Source organism: Syngnathoides biaculeatus, chromosome 2 (assembly GCF_019802595.1).
Source record: "Syngnathoides biaculeatus isolate LvHL_M chromosome 2, ASM1980259v1, whole genome shotgun sequence".
NCBI classification, from domain to species: Eukaryota; Metazoa; Chordata; class Actinopteri; order Syngnathiformes; family Syngnathidae; genus Syngnathoides; species Syngnathoides biaculeatus.
Window position 1 is genome coordinate 10,682,352 of NC_084641.1, and position 25,959 is coordinate 10,708,310.

The window sequence follows — 25,959 nt, forward strand, 5'->3', positions numbered from 1 at the left end:
GTAAAACCAGGGGTCATTTATTTAAATATTGGTATTTGAGTGTTTCTATAGCACTAAATGTAGGTTTTAAAGTTAAGACATTTAGCTTTCAAGCGCAATTGTTGCTAATTTTGCATCAATTCTGAATCCTCTCAACTGGTTCGCTCATTCTGTTCATTTGCTTTTATTTTACACAATTGTTGGTAAATGAGGGATAGGCTTCTTTTTCCCCAGACGTGAATATTTAGATTGTCTCAGTGCAGCACCTGAAGGCCAAAGAAGCAGTTTAACGACCAGCTGTGGGTGTCTATCTGCTAATAACTGTGCTTGAAAGTACGTGGCAAATCATTGACATCTTGTCACGCCTTTTGTCACTGGTTGATTTTTATTTTTATTTTTTTTTCCCCCCTCTGGTACTGCGCTTTCTTGAAAATCAAATTAGAGCCACAACGTGGGGCTAGAGAGGGCTGATTACAACTACCCCATGCCCCATAGGACATTTTACTCGTGTCCTACTATCAGGTCAAACTAACATTTTATAGAAGTACGACAAAAGTTTGTTTCGGTTTGTGAAAATTGCAATACTTACACTGTATGGGCAAATGCAAAATGAGCAGTAAGTATGAAAGCAACAAAAAAAAAAAATTATGAATATTCAATTCCATGCTTATCACTATGCAAAAACACAATTACAATAATTTTGTTTACAAATTTTCAAAATAGAGTTCCTCTTATTTTGCTTCTAAACGGTCCTTGCTTCAATAGCGCCCCCACTGGAAACGGTACATTGCGCTGCTGAAAATAACCCACTTACCTGAAATTTCCACTGGAAGTGAGATACAGGGTCACAGGCTATCCAAAAATGTTTACCACATGGTGTTTGTTTTTTTTTTAATTTATAAACATAAAAAGAAATATACAATTGACGACAAGGATTGTTTGGTTTTAGCATGGAAAGTAAAAAGTAAAGCATGTCAAAGTGAATTAGAGTTTTCTATATGTGTGCTTTTGGGGGGAAAAAAAACAAACTTTGGACACAACTGCTGTAATCCATCCATACATTTTATTTGCCGCTTACCCTCACAAGGGTCACGGGAGTGCTGGAGCCTATCCCAGCTGTCAACGGGCAGGAGGCAGGGTACACCCTGAACTAGTTGCCAGCCAATTGCAGGGCACATAGAGACAGACAGCCATGCTCACAATCACACCTACGGGCAATTTAGAGTGTCCGATTGATATTGCATGTTTTGGGGATGGTGGAGGAAACCGGAGTGTCCGGAAAAAAACCCACACAGGCACGGGGAGAACATGCAAACTCCACACACCCGGGGCCAAGGTTTGAACCGTGGTCCTCAGAACTGTGCCCTGTAATTCATTGGTGCGAATTATTGTTGGGTACCTTGGGTATGGAAAGTATTCAGACCCCCTTAAATTTTTCACTCTTTGTTATATTGCAGCGGTTTGCTTCAATCATTTAAGATAATTTTCCCCCTCAATGTACACAGAGCATACTGGGAAATAATTGAATTGTTTTTTTTTGCAGACTTAGTGCCCCACCCAAAAAAAAAAAAAAAAGAAACTTAAACGTCACACAGCCTTAGGTATTCAGACTGTTTGCTCAGTATTTGGTAGAAGCACCCTTTTGAGCTAGTAGGGCTCTTTGCAACAAGTTTTTCACCCCTGGTTTGGGGATCCTTTGCCTTTCCTCCTTCCAGATCCTCTCAGTCTCTGTCAGGTTGGATGGTGAATCTTGGTGGAGAGCCATTTTCAGGTCTCTCCAGAGATGCTCAATTGCCAAATATTGGACATTCTCTGTTCGGTGAAATGTATCCAGGAGCAATGGGGGGTCAGAACAGCAAGCACTGCAGGTGTGGCAAATGCTGATTGGCTGTTAGTTTTCCAGCCGGGCTCATTGAAATGTCTGAGCGAGATAGGAATTTTGATAATACTTTTTCAATTTAGAGATGTTTCTTGATGAAATATGTGGATAACTCTGGCATTAAAAGAAACACTGAACCCTCATGGACTAACTTTTAAGGTGAACTCTCATTCCTATAATTTTGGGGAGAATCTTCCTTTAAGTCAGGGCTCTGGTTGGGCCATTCATTTCTGAAGCCATTCCATTAATTTAGCTGTGTGCTTTGGATCATTGTCTTGTTGGAAGGTAAACCTTTGGCCCAGTGTGAGGTCCTGAGCACTCTAGAGAAGGTTTTCATCCAGGATATCTCTGTACTTGGCCCCACTAAACTTCCTTTTAATTGCTGTCCCTGCCCCTGTAAGTCACCCCCACTGCATGATGCTCCCACCACCATGCTTCACTGCTGGGACTGTATTGGACAGTGTGTATCCAGCCTCGAGCCGAAAGTCAGATGGGATATGCTTTAACTCCCTTTTGACACTAATAACTGTTATAGAAAATGGATGGGTGGATTTATAATTACTTACAATTAATTACAAGTAATTCGTTATTGTGCAGCTTTTACTCATGGCCAAAAAAGGGAGGCTGAAGCGGGGCCAGGGTGGGTCGTGCCAAGATCGCTCGTCTCCAGGGAGGGTCAAACTCCAACACATCCACCGTACTTTCCAGGTTTGGCGACAGACAGACCTGTGGGAATTGTACTGGTCACAGTCTGTTGGTCTCACCTGGTGTGAGCACAATTGAAGGGCATGGAGGTGAGTGTTCAGTATGAGGATTGTATTACAACCATCAGCACAAATAGCTTTCCTATCTACAGCCACCCCCCAAAAAAATATAAATGAATGTATAGATATTGTATATATTTGACAATCCAACGGCACAAACTCTGTAGAACAAGTCCATTTTAAAACATTTGTATATCCATTTCACCATATTTGATCCCATCAATATTTTAGATTTGACTATTGGCACACATTTGATTCATTTTCCAATAAAAGTCTTAGCAGCTTAAGCCTTAAAGTATGATTTGTTTTTCAATATGTAACCGAATCATTTTGAAATGCTCCTGGCACAGCCACAATGTGGAGAACTGCCAAAATTTTAGGATCAAACAACCACACTAACAAATCTTAGGAGTAAATAATGGATACATCTGGGAAAGTGTCAATAAAAAAAATTAAAAAATGTAATTTATGTTGGATGGTGACGATCGCAATATGCATCCTAAAATCATATTTAGTGCATGTCGTTACAAAACTGTGCAGCGTTGCAAATTATTTTTGATACAGCTTGTTTAAAAGGTTTTTTTAATGGGATTTAAAAAATAATTTCCTTTTCACAATATCTGTATAAAATAAAATTGTAGAAAATTTCAACCAAAGCAAAATGTGTAATCTGAACAAAAGATTGAAAAAAGTTTTCCCCAAAAATATTTAAGTATGGATTAGTACAAAATATAGTTTGTTCTTGAAAAAAAAAAAAGTCTGAACAAAATTAAATGAAAGCATTGGCTATACACATTTCATCCACAGTGATAAAAACATCGTATAAATTTGATTACATTTATTTGGTACAAAATTTAAGTTCTGGCAAAAAAAAAATACATCCACATCTCATTGAAATCTGTAGAAAATAAAAATGGAAAAATATATAGTATAAAACCAATTCCATTTCCCCCGAAAAAGAAAACAATCCTTTTAAAAACACATTCTTATCGACTCTACAAAACGAACTCATTGACTTCATCTTGTGTGTGATTACAATGCAGAATATTTCAAATCCAGAAAATAAGAAGTGTGCAGTTTAAATGAGGGCTCTCTCGGCCGGGAGTCGAATCAGGAAGAGAGGGAGGAGTTTTGTCTTGTGGTTAGAAGTGAAAGTGAAATGAATGCGGAGGGTTTATAAAGAGGAAGTTGTGTGACAACACGCCACTGCTTGAGGATGCGACAAGGACAACGACGAGGAAGAGCAGAACACTCACCCGTGCTGGTGAGATACACAAAATACGCGCTTACCTTTCACGCAAACTTTCTCATCAGCGTGAGAGACATTTTGCTTCTTTGCGTGTGTGTGAATTCTTGCGACACGTGACCGTGCAGCGTGACGATAACGATGCAGACATACAAATGATTTGCTCCTCATCAGCGTCTGAGTCGGAAAGCCGAACGTGTGCGCTCCTCCGTCTGCTCGGGACTTCCCGTTTCCAGCTTCAAGTCAGCCGAAGAAGCTCCTGTCGTTGCTTGTCTCCATTTGAGTCATCCAGCTGACCTCCAGTGACGCGACGACTTTTACTTTCCATTGTGAGGGAGGCAACAGGTTTTTCAAGACGAGGCCGTTCCTGTGCATGTCCACAAAGGAGACATCAGGTGAGTGGACAGCATTGTTTGTAGGTGTGTGTGTGTGTGTGAGTTGAGTTTTGGTTGTGTTGGGCGAGTGGATTTTGTTTGGTTGTGCTTTGAGAGGAAGTCACTGAGCTTTAAAGAAAAAAAAAAAAAAGTCTCGAAGGCTTAATCGGGGGTGTCCACGCTTTTTCTTCCAAAGGCTGTATAAAGAAAAAAAACAAATGATGCAAGGTATACTATGCTTAAACCATTCCATTATTTTTTGTCAATATATGCGAATTATACGTTAGTATGTACAGTATAAGAAAACAGCTCGGCGATGAAGCAAAAAGTCAATGATTTGTTGGGATTTTTAGGAAGTCCAGTAGTCCTGTGCGTACCCAGAATAGATCCGATCCTCCCGTGCAGAATCACATCTTCACATTTAGAACCAAAACAGGAGCAAATTGTACTTAAGCTCATCTTGAAACAGCAGTGAGAGAAGCAAAAATTGCATTTCATACCATTTGTTTTTCTAATGGGTTGTCTGTATTCTTTGGGGCATTTTAAATAATAATTGTGTTACTCTTAGCTGCACAGAGGTTATTTGCGCTTTTGCATATCTAGAACCGCTCTGTATGAATTTCCTCTGTTCTCCTGCCTTGCCACCTAGTATAGGGAAAAAAAAACACAGTAGGCAAGACATATGTACCAACTGTTAATTTTGGTGTATCTTGTGGCCTGCTAAAACATGGCCAGCGGACTCCAGATGGCCCCCACACCGTTGTTTGGACACTCTGGAATAAGGCATCAAATTACAATTACCTGCGTATCAACCTGTTGCTATTGATAGAACAGAACAACAACTTTGTTTTCAACCGAACAGGCTCAGACTCTATATCGAGAAAGTCCATTTGAGTAAATTGAGACAAGAACCTTTTTTTGAAGGGTTGAACTTTTTATTTGGTGCTATGCTGGGAGATTTTTCATTAAGTAAAATTTGTCTTGGCTCAACGTATGTTGGAAAATGCTGTGTATTGTACCTTCACAGATTATAGGAATGACATCAGAGTTTACAGTATGTCATAAGTACTTTGAAGCAATGCCGGAATATCTTTTCCCAAGCCATTGCCTTTTTTCTTTGGAAGATATTTAGTGGCCTGCAAATAAATGACTGTCATGGGCTAGACCAGTGGTTCTGTATTGTTGTCACAACGGGACCCACGTTGTCCTATTGTTGTGACCCACTTTTACACAACAATGAAGAAAAGATCATGTCTATCCATCCATTTTCTTCGCTGCTTATTCTCATGAGGGTTGCGGAGAGTGCTGGAGCCTATCCCAGCTGTCAACGGGCAGGAGGCGGGGTACACCCTGAAATGGAGACAGACAACTGCTGCACTCAAAATCACACCTAGGGGCAATTTAGAGTGTTCACTTAATGTTTCTGGGAAACTGACCTAGTGCCCAGAGAAATCTCACGCAGGCACGGGGAGAACATGCAAAGTGGGCAGGGTTTGAACCTGGGTCCTCAGAACTGTGAGGCCAACACTTTCCAGCTGCACCACCGTGCCACCAAAACATCATTTCAAAATAACCTATTTAAACAGATACACTATTATTTACACAACTATGCTTTTATGCTAAATGAACTTTTCAAAGACCTTAAGTAGCTGAAAATTAACCTGATAAATGCGTGTATAAAAATTAATACGGTAAAATTAAATACTATACTTGCAAAAAATATGATAGCAAATTTTTACTCGCATCTTTGCACTTTTTAGGAAAGTCCTTTGTCTCCTATGTTTCACATATGAATACACTTCATTAGCTTTCTGACGTATGTTTATTTTCCCCCAAAAAAGGCCACTTCAACTCGGTTAAATATTTAACTCAACTTGTTTTTTACGATTGAGTTCCGCTCCTATCAATTTGTACATAAGTCGTGACGTGTCAATTATTGCAGAAACTTACACTAACACCGTAGTAGAGTCATACATGCAGCGAATGTATTATTTGTATGTAAAAAATATGAATAAAACTCAATCAAATGAAAATCTTTATGCCCAAGTCATATGTTGTTTATGCCATGACCTAAGAATGTCAGCAAGCTTTTGTGGAGACACCTGGAAATTGTGTTGTGAAAAATTCCCAATATGCCTCTTTTAAACAATTTGTACGCGCACAGGCTCAATTGATACTTTGCAGTTATAAGCGGTTTGTAAGTTTTCATATGTAGTACTTATTGGTATTTTCTGATCTTGTCTCCTTTTCAGGACAAGTTGCCTCACCTGAACTGGGAATTTGATTTTGGCGGATGGGATGGTAACGGAACCCATAATGCAGCTGTGATTGTGAGCTCCAGCTGGTTAAGGGTTCCGTTTCCATCCCACCTCGTGTAATACTTCTCCACACGTGACCTGTCTACATTCTCGACGGTCTTTGACGGTGGTGTCGAGCACTGCAAATCATTTTGTTATTGATCAGGGTCTTTGCACGGTAAACGCCCTTGGAAAAGAAGAAGACCACTTGGTGTGTTTCTTCAATGACACGTTTTCTCCCGGCTTGCTTGGACAACAGATGGCAACCGGGAATTCCGTGTCAGCCAAGAATGACACCAAATATAAATCCTCAGGAGCATCCGGAATGCTAACATCCACTCAGAGCACTGTAGTCCACGTCACTATTCAAAGCACTGTTTATAAAAAGTGAACATGTTAAAAATCACATTATCATGAAATCTCTTCAGACTAAGTTTTATTTTGTCTCTGTGCATGTTCTTTTTACACATTTTACATTAAGAAACATGAAGCACTACAATTACCAACTATTTATAATAAAAACCTTACCTGACTATATTGTCCTTAATGTTACTGTAAAGGTTTTCAACGCTTATGTTTTTGCCACCTTTTTCTCATGACATTCTTTCTGGTGGAGTACATTCATCACATTACAGTTTTTTTGTATATGTTTATATAACTATAAACAAGAAATGATCACGCACGAATGTTACAATATTCTATGATACATTTGTGTATTATTAAAGGCGAACTACACCGTGAACCGGTTGCTAGTCAGGTTAGGGTTAAATATCGACACCATCACGCATTATATCGTCAGGGTAAAACAAAGCAATCAGTTAAATCTGTTGAATCAACGAGACGACGGATAGCAACATAGATATAAAATGTAGCTGCACCAGAGCGCTATAACCATGACGCCTAACGGAACGTACTTTTTGGAAAGGTCAGCGTTCCCTTCAAAGGCATTGCATGGACATTGAAATTAAATCTTAGTTTCCTAATTTAGTAATTTATCCATCCATTTCTTTGCCGCTTATCCTCACGAGGGGCACGGGGAGTGCTGCAGCCTATCCTAGCTGTCCGCGGGCATGAGGCGGGGTACACTCTGAACTGGTCGCCAGCCAATCGCAGGGCACAGGGAGACACAATCTCACAATCACACCTTCTTCTTCTTCTTTCGGCTTGTCCCGTTAGGGGTCGGCACAGCGTGTCATCTTTTTCCATCTTAGCCTCTCTCCTGCATCTTCCTCTCTAACCCCAACTGCCCTCATGTCTTCCCTCACCACATCCAGAAACCTTCTCTTTGGTCTTCCTCTCGCCCTTTTGCCTGGCAGCTCCATCCTCAGCACCCTTCTACTAACATACTCACTCTCTCGCCTCTGAACATGTCCAAACCATCAAAGTCTGCTCTCTCGAACCTTGTCAGCAAAACATCCAACTTTGGCTGTCCCTCTAATGAGCTCATTTCTAATCCTATCCAACCTGCTCACTCCGAGCGAGAACCTCAAGATCTTCATTTCTGCCACCTCCAGTTCTGCTTCCTGTTGTTTCTTCACTCACAGTCACACCTAGGGGCAATTAAGAGTGTCCAATTAATGCATCTTTTTGGGATGTGGCAGGAAACCAGAGTGCCCGAGAAAACACACGCAGGCACGGGGAGAACACGCAAACTCCACACAAGCGTTTCTGGGATTGAACCCGTGACCTCAGAACTGTGAGGCCAAGGCTTTACCAGTTGATCCCCCGTGCATCCTTTACTCATTTATTTTAACGAAATTCTCGACATTTTCATGACCCTACTAACATTGTCAAAGTGTTATGCTGCCAATACGTACAATTTATACAAAGAAACAAACAAAAATAAATTATCTGTCAAAGTTTACGAGAAGTCGCTTGTCGAAGTTGCACGGCGTTGTGCGCAGACGAGCGAAGCAAAATGTAGCGACATCCTTGGTGTGTTGGTTTCTTTCTTCTCCACAGACATGGAATGCAATGACGACTTTTACCCTCCGATTTTAGCGTCATCATAAGCATGTAGTTTAAAAAAAAAAAAAACGCATGTCAATTATCGAAGTGAAACGCACCCTCCTCCAACGTTACTGGTTGCCGACTGTGCCCCTGCACTACGATTGGCTGTTGTATCACAGGAAGAACACGCCCTCCTATTGCCAAACGAGAAAATCTACGATTTAAATGTGGAGGCATTGTTTCTCACTAACTCTAAACCACCCTAATCCTAATCCATGTTTCGGACCATTTCATATTGCAGTGGGGCGTGTCCTGGCGGGAAACTATGTGGGAATTCTGATGCAGTAACGCATCGAGCAACAGTAATTTTGGTCTTTGTCCAACGCGAAAATACACCCGAAGAGGAACACGAAAGGAAGCAAAAGCGTTCCGGTTGGAAAAAATAGATTTAAAAAAACAGCCAATGCGCCCTTTCCACATAGCCCATATCTGACATCGACGACTACTCGACTGTTCCCGGTTTCTGTGTGCCGTGTCCCAGATAGCCTCACACCACGACGGTGCATGTATTAGCATGGCACGGATGCGCTTCTAGCTAACACCCGTATGTGTTGGTATGATAACGATGGACAACATCGAAGAGTCGTCTTCACCCCTCCGTATCACTGCCACGGTCCGGGCACTGAGCTCCGCACTGCGGGATATGCGCGCTAATGCCCACGACATTGACCGCAGGAGGGACGGTGATGTGATTTTCCCCGAGACGGAGAAGGAGAAACTGTGGTTCAAGGAGAGCAGCGCCAAGAACCTCCGAACCAGAGACTTCTTGTCGCCGAGTACCATGCTCAACACGCTCTATGCGGACGGACAGGTTAGCATCTGGCTCATTACACTACCTTTGGTTCGGTACCATATTCAAATAAAGCAGACCATAACCATAACAAATGGATTCAACGTTAATTTCACCCACCCAAAAACAAACAAACAAACAAACAAACAAAAAAACACTCATACGAACACACCGTGTCAGATTCGTAGATACAAGTGTAATATGGTTCATATAAACCGACAAAGAGCACAATTTGGGGGACTAAAAGACTGCTCAGCGATAGTAACCCTAACCATGCAGCTCTCGAAAAAAATTGAGAGCACTTAATTTGCCGTTTATTGGTATGTAGTTCGAGAATTTTGTGTTCTATAATCTAACAACAATCTCTCATTCCAAATACAAACATGTTGTCATTCAGAGCATTTTTATTTTCAAATTTTTAAAAATGGTCAAAATTCCAATAAAGCTTCGCTTATTTTGTGGGTTCTTAGTGATTACCACTCTTATCTATCCATCCGCCTATCCATTTTCTTAGCTGCTTATCCTCATAAGGGTCGCGGAAGTGCTGGAGCCAACCCCAGCTGTCATTGGGTAGGAGGCGGGGTACACCCTGAACTGGTTGCCAACCCATCACAGGGCACATGGAGACAGACAACAGGCACACTCACAATCACACTTACGGACAATTTAGAGTCCCCGTGCCCTGGTCCGGGATTGAACCCGGGACCTCAGAACTGTGAGGCCAATGCTCTACAGCTGCGCCACCATTCTGCCCATTTATATATAATAATGTCAATCTCATACGTCATAAAATCTGTACTGTGTATGTGCTTCCAAAAATAGATCAGAGGAACTGAAAGACATGGATATTAAACACATTTACATTTAAAAAAAAAAAAAACAAAAACAGAAAAGGTCATACTGTAAAATACAGGCCACCATGATCGACCAGACAGTGTGCTTGAGGCAAATCCATGAATGGCAGATCACAATATGGGTCAGCCAGACAGAAACTGGAACCATGTATAGAGTGTAAAATAGTGTGTGTGTGTGTGTGTGTGCGCGTGCGTGCGTGTGTGTGTGTGTACGGAAGTCAAACCATCTATCCGTCTATCCATTTTCTGTATCGAAACTCTCAGTTGAGAAACGGTTTACACACTGGAATCCAGACTAGCCAGTCAAACTAAAACTTTTTACACTCAGTACCACCTAAAAGAAATACTTTTCTCTCCATGTAGCATCATCAAAATACATTTTAAAGTATAACAGCATAGTAGGCCAAGATGTTCATGTAAAACAAGACAGACTTTTGGTTTTATTCTTCAAAGGTATATTTATTATTGTTTAGGCCACTGTAAGACAATTCAAATAAAAACTATCTAAACAGGAATCTCATTAGATATGCTTTCAGTGTCTAAGACAAACAAAAATGAGCACAGACTGATACAGTGAAGAAAATAAATATTTGAACACCCTGCTATATTGTAAGTTCTCCCACTTAGAAATCATGGAAGGATCTGAAATTTTCATCGTCGGTGCAAGTCCACTGTGAGAGAGATAATCTAAAAAGAAAAATCCATAAATCCCAATGGGTGATTTTTTTACATTTATTTTTATTTTTTTTTACAATTTATTTGTGTGATACAGCTGCAACTAAGTATTTGAACACCTGTCTATCAGCCAGAATTCTGAACCTCAAAAGACCCGTTCGTCCACCTTTAAAAGTCCACCTCCACTCCATGTATTGTCCTGAATCAGATGCATCTGTGTGCGGTCGTTAGCTGCATAAAGACACCTGACCACCCCATGCAATCACTAATCACTCAAACTTGACGGAGAAGGAGAAACTGTGGTTCAAGGAGAGCAGCGCCAAGAACCTTAAAAAAATCATACATTGTGATTTCTGGATTTTTCTTTTGAGGTTATCTCTCTCACAGTGGACATGAAAATTTCAGACCCCTCGATGATTTCTAAGTGGGAGGACATGCAATATAGCAGGGTGTTCAAATACTTATTTTCTTCACTGTAGAGATAGCTCAGTCTGCATCAGAGGTTGCAGTCCTATGGATTAGTATAAGGGCACGGTGTTGGAAATTTGTGAGTGCTTTTCAAGATAAATATTTTTTCAATTTTTCCAGTATTTTCATAGCCATGGGCCCAAAGAAAGACATCAGTGCTACCTGCAGCTAAGGAAAAAGGAAAGTTGTGCAGACCACAGTGGATTTAAGGAAGGAAGTATGGAAATGGAGTGTGTGTTACGAATCTTGCTAACCAGTATCATAAGTTAACTATTTTGACTATCCTAAGGAATAAACGTGATAAAAGGCAGCTAGTGCTGCCAAAGGATTGACTAGCATTACAGAACAAAGATAATAGAAGAAATGGAGGGTGACTTCGACATAACCCTTGTTCCTTTCTTCCATCCACTGATGCCATTACACTGCGACCAAAAAGGTAAATGATAAGTGGCTTTAAATGTATGTATTTTTTTTGTTGTTGTTTAATTGCAGGTACGTTTGACATAAATGGGAATTAAATTGGGAATTTACTATTTGTAAGATGGAACTTTGAAGACTTCACAAGAATGAATTATGTTTGAACTCCGAGGTTCCACTGTATCTTGACGAATCCATAAATTCATCACAATTGCAACATTGGTGCTTGCTTTTTGTTTCCACGCAGGTCTTTCCGGCAGTGATGACCAGGATTCTGTCTGTCAGCGGGCGTGGCGTTCTCCCCGTGGCGGGCGGGGAGGTGATGAATGAAGGTCTGAGGGTGAGGGTGGATCGGGCTGCAGCCTTCAAGGCTGTGCTGGAGGGCGGAGCCACAGAGTACCTGACTCCTGCTGCTCAGAGGCAGGGCTGTGTGGTGCTCAACTGTCCGGCCCTGCACCCAAAACCCGACCCTCCCACTCCTGATAGCCTCACTCTGGGCCAACTCAGGACCATTCTGTTGGCTGACCACATGGGGGGACTGTTGAAAAGCCAAGGGTAGGTTCCACTTTTCTACTCTTAATTTGTCACTTCGGAAAATTCCATTTTTCAGGAGAGACATTTTTTTGCTGTACACTTTGTTATTGTGAAAATGAAAAACTTCTATCTTGACCATGTTGTCCACTGAAAAGCATCTGTTAATTTGTCTTTTAATATGGAAAATGATTTCAAAGTTGCTGATGGTAACCCTAACCATAACCTGTCTCAGATTTACAGTGTCCATGTGCCCCCTGCTGCCTGAAGATAGCACCATCGTCATTTTCCTCCGCACTTTGGGAATCGACTGGCCAACGTTCCCGGCCAACTGGACCAATGACGAGCGGGAGGAGAAAATCCAGGAAGCGCTAGAAAAGTCGCCGTACCGAGAGAGGGAACTCGAGAGAGGCAGGAAGACAAGCGGTGGGCCAGGCAGGAAGAAGGCGGATAAGGGCGAAAATGATGGCGCTGTGAGGATAAACCTAAAACGAGTGTTCCAGGACGAGGGGCTGCTAGGATACGATCCCAGCCTTGGAACCTACACAGGTGACGTATGATCAAGTAGCCTTAGCGGAGCCCGCACACTGTGGGGTATTATAAATATGTGATTGCATTCAACTTTATAGTCATTTTACAAGATACTAAGCAGGACACTGCAGATGATGGAAAATAATGATATTATTGAAAAAAAATCTATTTTTATTGGGAAGCATGGCAGAGATCTACCCTCAGCTCAGACCCTCCTGTGTAGAGTTCACATGCTCCTGTGTTTGTGAGTTTTCAATGGGTCATCATTTGCCAGCCAATCACAGGGTGCAGTGTGCCCTCGCTCATTTGTGGCTCAACATTTGCAGTCTCACATATTCGCCGATTTTGGTCTTCAAGTTTTTTTTTTTTAATTTATAATTTCATTTATTTAATTTCCAATTTATTTACCTATTTTCACAATTGTAAATGTCTTAAATTCTCTCCTAAACAGTGTGTACAACATCGTCAATAGTGACTTGCCTACAGTGTGTGGGGCAATGTAAGTTTCTTCTGCTTGCAGATGTTAAATGCAATTGTTCCTCACTGCCTCGTGAGCACCATCACATGGTAGCTTACAAACACGTTAAAACATGTAATGGCATGCATACAGACAATGCAACGAGTGTGTTTTAATACTGCATCCATTTTTCGCTGTGGTGTAAGATATTGTAACAGCCGCGAATAATGGGGGTACACTGTATACAGTATAGAGATGAACAACGACTTATGCTCGCATTCACAGCTAAACTGTACTGCCACAAACTAATCAAATCATTACTAGAAAGATAAGACATTAGGATTTAAAGAAACATTTATTCATTTGTTCTCTGTTTATTTGCTGCTAACAGATTATTGGTGCATGTGTGTTCAGTCCACAGAGACAGCGTTTCCCATCTGGCACAACTGGTCCTCGCCACAGCTGACAGCACTGTAAGACAGTGCGCACGTGATCCCAGAGGCACACGGTTATGGAAGTAAATATGTGCCACCAGGATTTGAATTTGAAATGCCACAGAAAACAGGATTTGAATTTGACATGTAAAGTGATCACATTTTCAATAGTTGTATTTCAGTGTAACTTTTCAATGTTAACAGTTCAACTGGCTACAATTCGCTGTCTGAAATTCAACTGGCTACAATTCAGTGTCTAAAATTCACCGTCTGTGCCACCAGGCAGGGTTACTTCCGGTCAGAACCAAATAGCCAGCCAGTCCAGTTACGCTTTCTTAGTATGTGACGTCGCGTGAGTTCATTCAGTTCAATTCAATTTCAGACAGTTCGCGAATTGTAGCCTGTTGAATTTCAGACAGCGAATTGTAGCCAGTTGGAACTGTTAACATTGAAAAGTTACACTGAAATACAACTATTGAAAATGTGATGACTTTACATTTCAAATTCAAATCCTGTTTTCTGTGGCATTTCAAATTCAAATCCTGGTGGCACTTATTTACTTCCATACACGGCTTATTATATGCAATGGCCCACAACAGGACAATGAATGGAAGATTTCTACATCTTTGGTCATGTTTCACAGGTTGCCATGGTAACCGCCTTGCACGTGACTTCCTGCCAGGATGAGTTCCGCCAGCAACAGATAGCGATGCTCTGGAGAGCCAGTGGGGCGACACACATACAGGTAACCACACGGATACTTGCGTGCATGCTTTCTCGTTACTATTTTTACCTTCTTGGGTGTTTGCAGAGACATCTGGTGTGTGGGCCTGTGAAAACTCCAGCTTCTCAACTCTCATCTGCACAGTACTTGCAGTAAGATGCATCTTCATCAAGAGTTCCCTATCCTCCTGCTCCTCTCTGACCTTGTTTTTTTTTCTTCCTGCAGTAACAAAAACATGATATTGAACTCTTTTGACAGGATGCTTGATGGTAAACAGTTTGTTCTTTTTCCTGTTTTCCTTTCAACAGGCTTCGAAGAGGTCAAATGAAGGAGGCCTCGGAGCTGAAGTATGGAGATCAAGTAGAAGGTGTGTGTGTGTGTGTGTGTGTGTGGTGTGTGTGTGTGCGCCCGTGTGCCTGTGCATGACTAATAACATTAATGTTAGTTACAGTGAGTACTTGCTTTTTTTCCTTCACCTCTTGTAGGTCAGACATGGGATGACATCATCAGGGTTATGACTTCAGCTACAATCAGATTTGAGCTTCTCTCCACAGTCCACACCAGTCCGGTGAGATCGAAACATGAGCCTGTTTCATACAGCTAGTAAATATTTTAATGGAAATTCAGAAAAAAAATCCTTGGAATTTTGACAATAATTAGTACTGTTAAATTTGTGTATTCTTTAAAATCAGATCAAAATCAAAGGGGTAATGCCTTATTAAACAAAAGAGACTAGAAGCAAAATGATAGAAATGCAGTGGTCAGCATAGTGCATGCGGACACACGAGCATCTTAATTGACAGTCAGACTACAAAATGAAAACATTCACTCTGTTTGTATTTGAAGTACTGTACTGCTATTTTACACTGAACTTTGATTTTATATTTTGAGTTACCGTAATTTGTCCTGTATAATCCCCCCAAGAAAAAAAAAGTCGATACAGCAACGTAGTTAGAAGGCAGTGATTCTTAACGTTTGTTGGATGGAACCACCGGGGTTCGGTGAGGCACTCGCAGCCACAAGTGACAAAATGTGTGTGTGTGAAAGCCTTTTTCCACTGCTTTTTGAATTCTGTGTACATGCCGGTTTGAAATACGTTAGGCGTTTCCCATTCCAGCCTTCTACCTCAATTTTTTTTCAACTTTCTTTGTTTAACAATATATCAGTGATAACTCGAGTTGAGCAGCATCGCTGTGCTGTCTGACGATGCATCCTATAGGGGAGAGTTATTTCAGAGTGCAAACAAACTTTAATTGAAAGGAGACTAAATACATGCTGTAGCATCCCAGGTATAGGATGTGCTTACGTGGTGAAAATGTTGGAGGGGTGGGGGAGATTTATTTTTTAAAGTAAAGCATAACTTACACATTTATGAGCCAAATTTCACTTGGTTTACTTTTTGCCATTGCCAAAGCTTGTGCTATTCATTAATGGAGAACGTTTGGAGCAAAAGAGCCCCCCAAAAAAATTACACTTACCTCTGAACCATTTTATAGGATTGTAGAAATAACACAAAGAAATGGAACAGACATGGTTGTGAAAATATGAGTGGAACTTTCCAAGGGGAAAGGCAACAGCAAAATTCATATTAAATTACGATGAATGCACGTATGAAACTTGCAGGGTTCCGTACCACCAACAGAGATTAAAACCAGTGGTAAAGGAAAAAGCACAAATAATAGTTCACAACTTATAAATGTATCCTATTACATAAGGCTTGTGGAAAATGAGTGATTTATACATTTTATTTTAGGCTGCAAAAAGATATTGATTGTTTCAAGTATTTGGAGTATTAAAAAATACTTGAGCCTTTTTTTTCCTGCCTTGTGGATCCGCTTATGTAACTCATTCCCTGCCAGCCCTCCCACCTTGATATTATTGGTATACAGTGTGCCCTTGCCCATTGGCGGGTCACCGTTTGCGTGCCTGCGTGTTTGCAGATTTTGGTCTCCGTTTTTTTTTTTTTTAATTTACCGTATTGTCACGATCGTAACGGTCTTAAATTCTCTTCTAAATAGATGAGACGCCACCTTAGACATGGCACCTCGCAATGTGGTGCACCTTATATGCACACTGCATTCCAACATTTGCAAATGTTGTTGTGTTGTTCACCAAAGTACCTTTAAACACACTGGTTACACTGTTAGCATGCATGACAGCACGTGTCTTAGCACAGTTACCCCTGAGGCTAAGGTTTCTATGAATTATTGGGCCCACGTTTTCTCTGCCTTATAGTGTGGCGTATGATGTCCATTTTGACTTAAGTTTCCAAATATGCTTCAAAAGACAAGACACGTTACAATCCCGTCTGTTCAGGTCACTCTGGATGTCCAGAGAGAAGGGGGCGTTTCCACCAAAGGGCCGAGAGGCGGCGTGTTTGTGATGTACAACTGTGCCAGACTGCACACGCTCTTTGACAGCTACGACCGAGGAGTGGAGAAAGGTGAGAGTCGAGACTTTCAATCAACAAAACGGTTTGATCGATGTTGAAGCTCAGAGAAAGTCAAACAAAGTAAGCGATTTAACAATACATGCGTGCCATAACAACAGAGAATCCAAATTAACACCAATTCTTACAACTTAACAATCCTGAGGGCTGATCAGTGCTGGGCAAGTTGGGTTCTGAACTTTAGAGACACTATTTTATGGGTGTATCATGGGAGCATGCAAGTTGTTGTTTTACTGGGACACGTGGAGTTATTATCTGACTGAGCTGAACATAACCAGTAATCAAGTTATAGATATTATTTATAACAAACGCTAATAAAACTAACCACTGGTTCCTGTGCTCATCTGGGTAAGATTAATTAGAGTTAACAAGACACATTTTGTACACACACAGACATGCAAACACAGTGATTGAGTAGAAGAAGAAATAAACACTTGAAATTGTCTAAACTGTGGACCCTGAATCTATAATTCATGAAAGTTTTACTTTTTCAATGGACTTATGAAAATAAACTTTTCCTTCCATTTTTGGCAGCACGGTGGAGAAGGTGGAAATCGTTGGCCTCACAGTTCTGAGGACCAGGGTTCAATCCCAGCCCTTCCTGTGCGGAGTTTGCATGTTCTCCCCGTGCCTGCGTGGGTTTTCTCCCGGCACTCCGGTTTCCTCCCACATCCCAAGAATAATAACTTTCCTGAAAAAAACTATATTTACTTTGTGGTGACAGCCTTGTAACCACAAGTCATTTGAAAAAAAAAAAACAACAAAAAACAGTCTTATGAGAGAAGTAAAAATAAAAACAGTAAATGTTTGCTCACATGCTCTCATAACTAGGGATGTAGCTGTGTTCAGAATTAATTTAATTTAGAAGCGGTCACTCTGGATAGTTGACAACTATTATTTGATTAAAGGTTTCATATGCTGTGGTCTCAATTAAAAAAACAGTGCAGGAAGCTTTATCACAGAGCTGACACAACAGATTACATTTTAATGGTGATAATTCAATAAACAAGTTCAGTAGGATGAAAATGATATTCCTAGGTAGCAAGTTATAATGTGTACTGTACTTACTAATGGTGGATTCACTTTTGTCAACGAGTGTTTTATTGCTGTGATCGCAATGCAAAGTGACCAGATACTGCAAAACTACAGGATAGAGTACTGCCTCTGTCATCTTCTAGCACTTTTGTCATGCCTGCAAACATCCCCACAACTCTTTTATAGAAAGGTATTATTGTCTTACAAAAAAGAAAAATATATATAAAAGATTTACCGCGTGGTTTAGTGTTACATTTGATGGGTGGGCAGGCACTCCAGACACCTATTTGAATACAAACCAGCAAGTTTATTGTCCATAATATGCCACCTTTGCCAAACTCTAATGAAAGCAAAACAAAAAGCTTGTTCTTCCAGATAATGTATTCGATGCATTGGCCTATCTCCAGGTTTGTACCCAGAAATCCCCGATGGCTCAAAACTGGACTTCTCTGCCCTCAAAGAAGAGGTACCAGAGCACCATTTTATTTGATGGTTATTTGATCAAGCAAAAATTGACATTTTTAGATATCGGTGTTCTTTCATGAGATGAAAAGAACTTAGATCTGTTTTTGTCTTGGCAGGGTGAGTGGCTCCTCCTCTTCAATTACCTCATTCCCTTTTCTGAACTGCTGGAGCAATCAGGACAAGCGTTGGACTGTGAAGGGGGAGGGGCTCGAGTCAGTCTCAAAACGGAGCAGGTCAGGGGACACCAGTGATGACATTTTGGGCCCAGTGTTGATTTGTTTACCTAACTGCTCATTGATTTCCCCCCTGCTCAGATCTGTAAGTTTCTGGTGTCTCTCAGTAAAGACTTCAGCTCATACTACAACAGAGTCCACGTCCTGGGGGTGAGGCCATGTTTGTATTTTCTTTAGGGAATTCCCATGAAGGAGTTCATAGACTGCCACGTATAACGCTGCAGTGGAACTTCAAAGGTTAAAAAAATCCTTCTTATTTGCAATGTAATTTTCACATAGAAATTCGTGGAAGTAGAGATAATCCATTGCAGGACAAAGTGTTTGCCTCATAAAACCATTATTAACTGTGCAGTGACTTTTTAACATTACGCCATCGGCGATATAGGTATGGACCGATAATAAGCATTTTATGATGATCCGTTTAATGTCATAATTCGCCGATCCAATCAATGACCGCTCCCCAAAAAACATTTACACCGCGACTCCATCACACCCAGTATATTTGAATAAAAAAAGCGAGTTTATTTTTAGCCTTCTTGCATATCTGTAATAATCTGACGGCTAATAAAGTTATACTTAAAAAAAACAAAAAAAAAAAAACATGGCAGCATGGCGTTGACAAGACGGCCGAGACAGACTACACGTAATGCCCGGGTCTGACTCCAAGTCAAATTTGCTGTTTATGATAGCACGATGTTGGACTATTGCAATAAAATCGTGTACTATATTCCGATACCACCGCATCCCCTTTTTAACGATCATTGGGCCTTAACTTGTCAATTCAAATGTGACCGGATAGACTCGTTACCGTATGGATGACAGGGAGTGGATGGTGGGGGGGGGAAGAGACGTGTGGTTGTGGTCACCGGTGCTCAGGACTGGAGAGGACTTCATGTAAGGCTCGCTTGAGGTATGTTCACGTATTTTCAATACAATACAGCTCGCAAGCAGCCATCAAAACATTACGTAGCCAAGCATGCAAGTGCATGTTACAGACTCCAAAGATGTGTTTTCTGTTTCTCAGTGCTGCACCCATGACACTTTCTCTCTGCTCAATGTACACTCGACATTGCATACACCATTATCACATGGCCGGCACACAGGCACGAGAGGATCTAGTTATTGTATCTCTGCGACACAGAAATAGTCAATCTCATTCTCTGGCTGCATTGCACCACAAAACCAAACAAAAGCGACCAATTCTGGAACTAACACAGGCTTTGTCATCGGCATTTTAAGTGAGAAACGGAAACTCATTTGGACATATTGCTCAGTCCCGCCGCTCCGTTTGATCCAATATCTGTGATATCAGGATCCGTTTTATCGAAGTTCCGCTGTATGTGTAATTTGTATTCTTCTACAGGAATGTTTGACTCTCTTTGCCATATTTCCTCCCAGGAGCCGTTGCCTCATCTCTTCAACCAGATGTTCTGCCGTCTGTATCTTTTGAGAGCCTTGCGGGAGCTCTACCACAGTGCTCTGGAAACCCTCAATCTTCCCCCGATTCGGCAACTATAGCCGCCGTGGTGGGCACATTTGTCAGCCGTCCCTGCCTGCCTGCCACTCATCTAAGCTTGTATTCCATCAAGACACGTTATTGCAGCCCTGCCCCCCACTTTTTTTTTTTTTTTAACCTTGAAATCTCACCAAGAATAATGTCTTTCAAATGTCACCTAAAATTTATTTTTAGACAATTTTCACTTGTTTCAACCTAATTCTTGACAGTAGAAAAAATCTCATAGTTTTTTTTTTTTTCTCCATCAAGTAAAAATGATCTTGACAAAAGTTAGGATTGTTTAAAGACTAACTTTTTTAGGTGACGAGTTTTAAAAGTGATCAAATCATGTTTGGGACTTTTGACTAATAAAGACAAATAATGTTGTTTTTGCAGCGTAAAGCTCAAATGAGCAAGATGCACTTGTGTGGCCACACTTTGGACTTGCTCCTGAAGCCTGATGCCAATACATTGTGTGCCGCACTCAACACACGTTTTAGCTGTTTAAATCTCTTTTTAATGTCATTCCAAATGTCCACCCCTAAATTGTATTGTTTTGACCCTTCTTTCTCCCTGTGCCAAATATATCAAGTAAATAACCATTTCATTCTTAACTCAAGAAAATCTGCTTTTTTATAAGCCGTATTCCTGAATTCATGTGATTATCTACCTTCTATTTATGAATGCCATATAAATATTTATTAGCACTATAAAATAAGGCGTGTACAGAATGGCAACTCCGCATATGATTTCGATCATTCTGGTCAGGCCATTGAGATAATGCACGAAATTGCATGAACATATTGTATATGAAGATGTTTCTTTTTAAAAAGGATTATTTATAAATGTTGGGAGGGGAATATTGTGATTTATTATTGATCTGTCAGTATTACGTGATCGTGTTGCCTTTTCACTTTGGGTCAAACGTGCCATCCCTTGTTTTTAAAAATGACACTGCATCCAAACGTCACCCCTCACTGCATGAAACCAAATGTGGATTGTCAGTACTTGTTTTTGAACAACATTTTCCTGTTTACATGACAGTGGGGGATTGAGGGAAGGAAATGACCCAAATATGCCTGTTTGCTCACTGAAATTGTTGTTGGCCTCAACGACTATGATCAAATGATTAAAACAGGAGGAATGAAGAACAATGTTCTGTTGTTTATTTTTAATGGCGTCACGAGATTTCTTCCTGTGTTTTGAAATATTGTCATATTTTTTTTGCCATTAAATTGCAGTCTTGTCCCCTGGTTGTTGACGTAGAACTGCAATGTAACAGATAGAACATAAGAGGGCGACATGTTTTCAAATGCGCCAAAGCCTTGAACCAAATGCCTTTCTCGCACTGTCCTAATATGAAGGCTCACTGGTGGTCTGGTGTCACATGACTGGCTTTAAATCAGGGAGTGTGAATGGTTCTGTCTCTATCCTGTATGTTTTCTGTAATGGACTAGCTCAAAGGTGTTTTGCCATTGACCCATATTCAGCAGTCCGGTATACAGTACTGTACTGACTGATTCCCCAAGAGCTTCAGAAAAATGTCCCAAAATAGATTTTTCAGTATTCTTCTCTTTGGTCCAATACTTTATTATACAAAAACAACATTTAATGGAATGACATACATGTGCCATTAAATTTATACAAAATTAATTACGTGTGTATGGAGTATACTGTATATATATCCATAGATATTAGGGATGTAACAATATCTATATCTCAAGTCTCGGTTTTGTCACGGTATTAATCTCACAGTGTGGTAATTATGGCAATATCTTGGGAAACCTCACGGTATTGCAAGTAGACTCATGGTCTTCCAGGAAGAGGCACAGGAGAACCAAAAAAACAAAACAAAACTATTTTTCTTAATCGCCTTGACTCAAGCTAAATTCTTCTCAATGTGTATTAGTAGTTTCTGTCTATTTTGTGAAAAACACAGCTTCCATTCATATATTGCCATACAGTTTTATTCCCGTCCATCAACAGTTTTACATACATATACTCTGCCTCCAAAACAGTACAGTATTATTGTTGCAGCAATATTCCATGTTCACAGTAACAAAACTGTTTATTGAGAAATTCTCTATTCAGTAATTTAACAGCATTTACTGGATTGTCATTTTTTTTAATTCATAATATTAGAAATTGGATAGTGCCCGCTAACTCAGATTTCTTTGCTTGAATAAACGTCATAAGCACAGGATTACTCCTAAAGGCATAAATAAGAATCCTTAGTTTCTATTACTCCACTTAGCAATGTTTTAGGACGATTTAAAGATTGGTTCAGATTTGAGCAAGTTACAATATAATTTCCGTGTCCATATATTGCTTTTAGTAGGAATTTTGACATCCCTATCATGGCCCGCATGTAGGCATGTCAGTTACCCAGGCAAAACCCCCCCACACCCCCACACCCCCTGTCAATCATCCCTCTCAGGCGATAGGTTGGGGCAAGACAAAGGGGGAGGGTAGCAAGTGAAGCAAAATGAAAGCGAGTACAAAATGAGGAGGAAGAGGCAGTGGTGGTGCTTGCTAGTGGGGGAGTCGGGAGGGGGGGGGTGAATAAAAGGAGAAAAAGAAAAGATCAGAGATTGAGAGTGAAACATGTAGAGTAGCCAATCTAGCACCGTGAAGATACAGCAGATGAATGAATGAGGTCAGGGTCGCCCCAGAGAATTGAGCCGAGGAGGGGACTGAAATGTTGTGGCGTGGAAAAAGAGAGAAAAGGATGCGAAAATAAGGTAAGATGGAATGAAGCAGAAACGAGGACGCAAAACATGCTTGGAGGAGTAACAATTTTTAGTTGTGAGGTATTGATCCACAACTGTCATGTTGAGGGCTGAATAACCCAACAAAAACCCATTTTCCTTTCGCTTTTCAACTCTGCTCGACCTCACGTCAAATTGCGCTGATGTTTGTTCCCCAATGTGCAGTGTGAAAGAAGACGTACGGTGCTAAAAAAGGGAAATACCGAGTGCCGTGTGAAAAGGCCTCACGCCGCGAGATCTTCGTTTGATAGAAAAATGTTGTGTTCGGGAGCGGTGACATCAGAAAGATATTTCAATGGGAGCGGGGCTGGCACAATGATTTGTCAGTGCTGTTTTAGAGGAGTTGTACTGTAAACAGCAGCGATGAAATGAAGGATGCCATAATAGATGCACTGTTGATGGATTTCCAAATTACGCCATCTTACGTGTCACCCTGGTCCACACACTGTCAAGTCTGATTTAAAAAAAAAAATAAGTAAAATCCAACGACACGGACCTTTCTCCTCGTGACATATGCGTACTCATGAGGCATTGTGAAGCGGCCACACTAGCAGACTACAAGGAACTCAGACTAAGTTGTAAATTGAACTTCCTATGAAGATGAAAGGGATACAAAATTGAAAAAAAATCAGGGCTGAGGTGGCGGAGTTTGGGGAGCCGGAGCAAAGCCTCCGTTTTCAATGAATAATATAGATTGAGAATTGAACGAAATGAAATCATTTAAATTAAGATTCCATGTATTCCTAACTGCCTTGGACTGCCAAGGCCAAACTGCTTGTTTTGGTGTTTTATGCTATTTTCCGCCTTGGGGACAGTCATATATATTTCATTTAATTTTTTCAAAGATAAAACTTGACCTCTAGAATGAAATAGCGACTGCAGTTCTATTTATTTATTTATTTATTTTCCATGAAATCAATATTTTGGAGGCAAATGTTCAACTGCAGTGCAGTTGGAAGAAGTCCGGCAGTGGGTTTGTTCTTTGTAAGTGCACAAACCCTCCCGGCCTAATCTGCAGCAGATGTTTTGCTGTCTGGACACTCGCTTCATCAGCCAAATGTAACGGAGCACTCATGACCGCATCAGTGCAGTAAGATCACAAACTGATACAGGATCAGACGCACTCGCTGGGTCCACCAGGCCATTTTGAACCTTTTTGACCCCTCATAGCATACTGTATATGCGTGTGTCTGTGTGCATGCCTCACTATATGCATATGAGTCAAAACTTGGCGTGTGTCACATGTCACGTGATTTGCAATCATTCTGAGAAGGAAACCCATTACAGTAGACCTAATGGCTTTTTCCATGACAGACTGGGACTCTTAAGCAGGTGGGGGTGGGAGGAACGAGGGAGAAGATACTGTCAGACAATCTTTCTTTGTGACTCTGAATATCCGATTTCCTTGTTTTAATGACCTCAGCTACTTTTACTACCACTTTAGATTTTTTTTCTTCTTGTAAATTCTTTTTCTCAACCCTCCATCTCTTGCTCCCCTGTTCATAACCGATACCTTACTTAGCATGACAAACCGAGACCACGCAAGTCCCACAACGCACATGTCTGGAAACAGTCCCAGCCTTGCCGGACACACATTGAGTCCCTGCAACTAGTCATCATAGAGTACAGGTACAGTAATCCTCTGCCATAAGACGGTTGTTGCTTTGTGGTCCCACTATATTGTGGATTTTTATTTCCAAAATACAAAGCGGAACACGGATATTTCTGAAATCAGGTTCACTGACAATGGCGGACGTCACTGGCACCTACAGGATGTCATTGTTTGCCATGTTGTAATTGGGACCGGGAGCCGAATACCAATGGCAGAATTTTTTACTATTTAAAGCAGTATTGGTAAGTCTCTGGTATTAAGTAATTTCTTTTCCTTTCTTGGCAAATAGAAACAACTGAGCTAAATAGCACATTGTTAGTCCTTGAAAGGTGCTAAACTGCTTATTATTAAGGCTGCCTTTTGTCCTCTCTGCATTCAGGGTATATAATCACCTTTCCTTAAAAGGCTTTTTACTGTAATATCTTTTTTTTTTTTTTTTTATAATGCTCAGCAGTCCTGCTGACTGCACTTAAGATAAATGGCATCAAACTGGAATATAAATGTGGCAGAACGCTTGGCAGTCTGCAGATATCTGTTAGGAATACAAAATGGGACCGTTCCTAATGTTGAGCATTAATACACGTTTCAAGGCCGTGTTCACTATTTTAGCGATTTACGTTCAGAGGTCTCGTGCGCCGCTGAGAGACGACTGGGATTAACTCCAATTACGCTGTCAAACCAGTCCTTGCCTTGAATTGTACAGTAGTTTAACTGACTGCTGGAAGTGCTTTAATAGGATGACGTTTGCATTAATCCTGTGTGCTTCACTCCAAAGGAAAAAAAAAGATGAAGGTCAAAGTGTGATAATGATGTTCCAATCCAACACAGTTGTACCTTTTTTTTTTTTTTTTTTAAAAGAGACGTTTACGCCGCTTGTTCCGTTGTCTGAAGTGCAGTCTCATTTTTCGGGACATGACTGCAATGCGAATGCACTTAAAATGAAATGCTGAACCGAGACCGTTCCCTGGACTCAATATTGATCCAATTTCTGTTTGTGTGAAATCAGACTTGTATGGTGCCAACCAGACAGACTGTGCGACAGCCGAGGCCCTCTTCAAACAACGTGCATCCAGTTTGACTGAAGTCCAATCCGAGTGGGGCATCCCAATCGAATACAGTCCCTGCCTAATGTTATATACGGTCTCAGAACTTATGGAGACAACTTTTAACTGCCTTCTGGATGAATAGAATACTACCATCAGGTCCATACATTCATTTTTGTTAACTTTCCTTTTGAACGGAATACTGGGTCCAGCTTCTTCAAGACCGCAATTTTTTTCCGGTAAACAAACAGGTTTTATTTGCTCATTATGGTCGTGTGATTTCAACGATTACTGTTACATTGACTAGACAGAGTATAGTCTGCTGCAGCGGCATACATGCAATCTCGTGGAATAAAACCGCTTCGTAAAGATGCCTGCCTGATTCTGTGATATGGCATTTAAAGGTTGTTGCTGGCATCAAATCATTTT

At 40.8% G+C, this 25,959-nt stretch overlaps 1 protein-coding gene across 2 annotated transcripts; it reads left to right on the forward strand.

The window, feature by feature from the left end:
- Positions 1-8,670: 8,670 nt before the first annotated feature.
- Positions 8,671-21,691, forward strand: dalrd3 (DALR anticodon binding domain containing 3). 2 transcript variants are annotated; one of them, XM_061832927.1, is made up of 13 exons: positions 8,675-9,360; positions 12,001-12,308; positions 12,520-12,833; positions 13,687-13,745; positions 14,350-14,451; positions 14,518-14,582; positions 14,739-14,797; positions 14,916-14,998; positions 16,747-16,873; positions 18,322-18,380; positions 18,496-18,612; positions 18,694-18,762; positions 20,011-21,691. In XM_061832927.1, the coding sequence occupies exons 1-13, from the start codon at positions 9,106-9,108 to the stop codon at positions 20,128-20,130; spliced, it is 1,737 nt and encodes a 578-aa protein (XP_061688911.1). In that variant the 5' UTR covers positions 8,675-9,105; the 3' UTR covers positions 20,131-21,691. The 2 variants fall into 2 exon arrangements, 1 of the variants encoding a protein (XP_061688911.1); XR_009796867.1 differs by lacking the exons at positions 18,694-18,762; positions 20,011-21,691 and adding an exon at positions 17,414-17,514 and having other exon boundaries at positions 8,671-9,360; positions 18,496-18,534.
- Positions 21,692-25,959: the final 4,268 nt, after the last annotated feature.

Excerpts from the sequence above, each read along its gene's own strand:
- dalrd3 (XM_061832927.1), top strand. The coding sequence starts at position 9,106 with ATGATAACGATGGACAACATCGAAGAGTCGTCTTCACCCCTCCGTATC. Across the intron at positions 9,361-12,000 it reads CGCTCTATGCGGACGGACAG|GTCTTTCCGGCAGTGATGAC; the intron begins GTTAGCATCTGG and ends GTTTCCACGCAG. Across the intron at positions 16,874-18,321 it reads CGACCGAGGAGTGGAGAAAG|GTTTGTACCCAGAAATCCCC; the intron begins GTGAGAGTCGAG and ends GCCTATCTCCAG.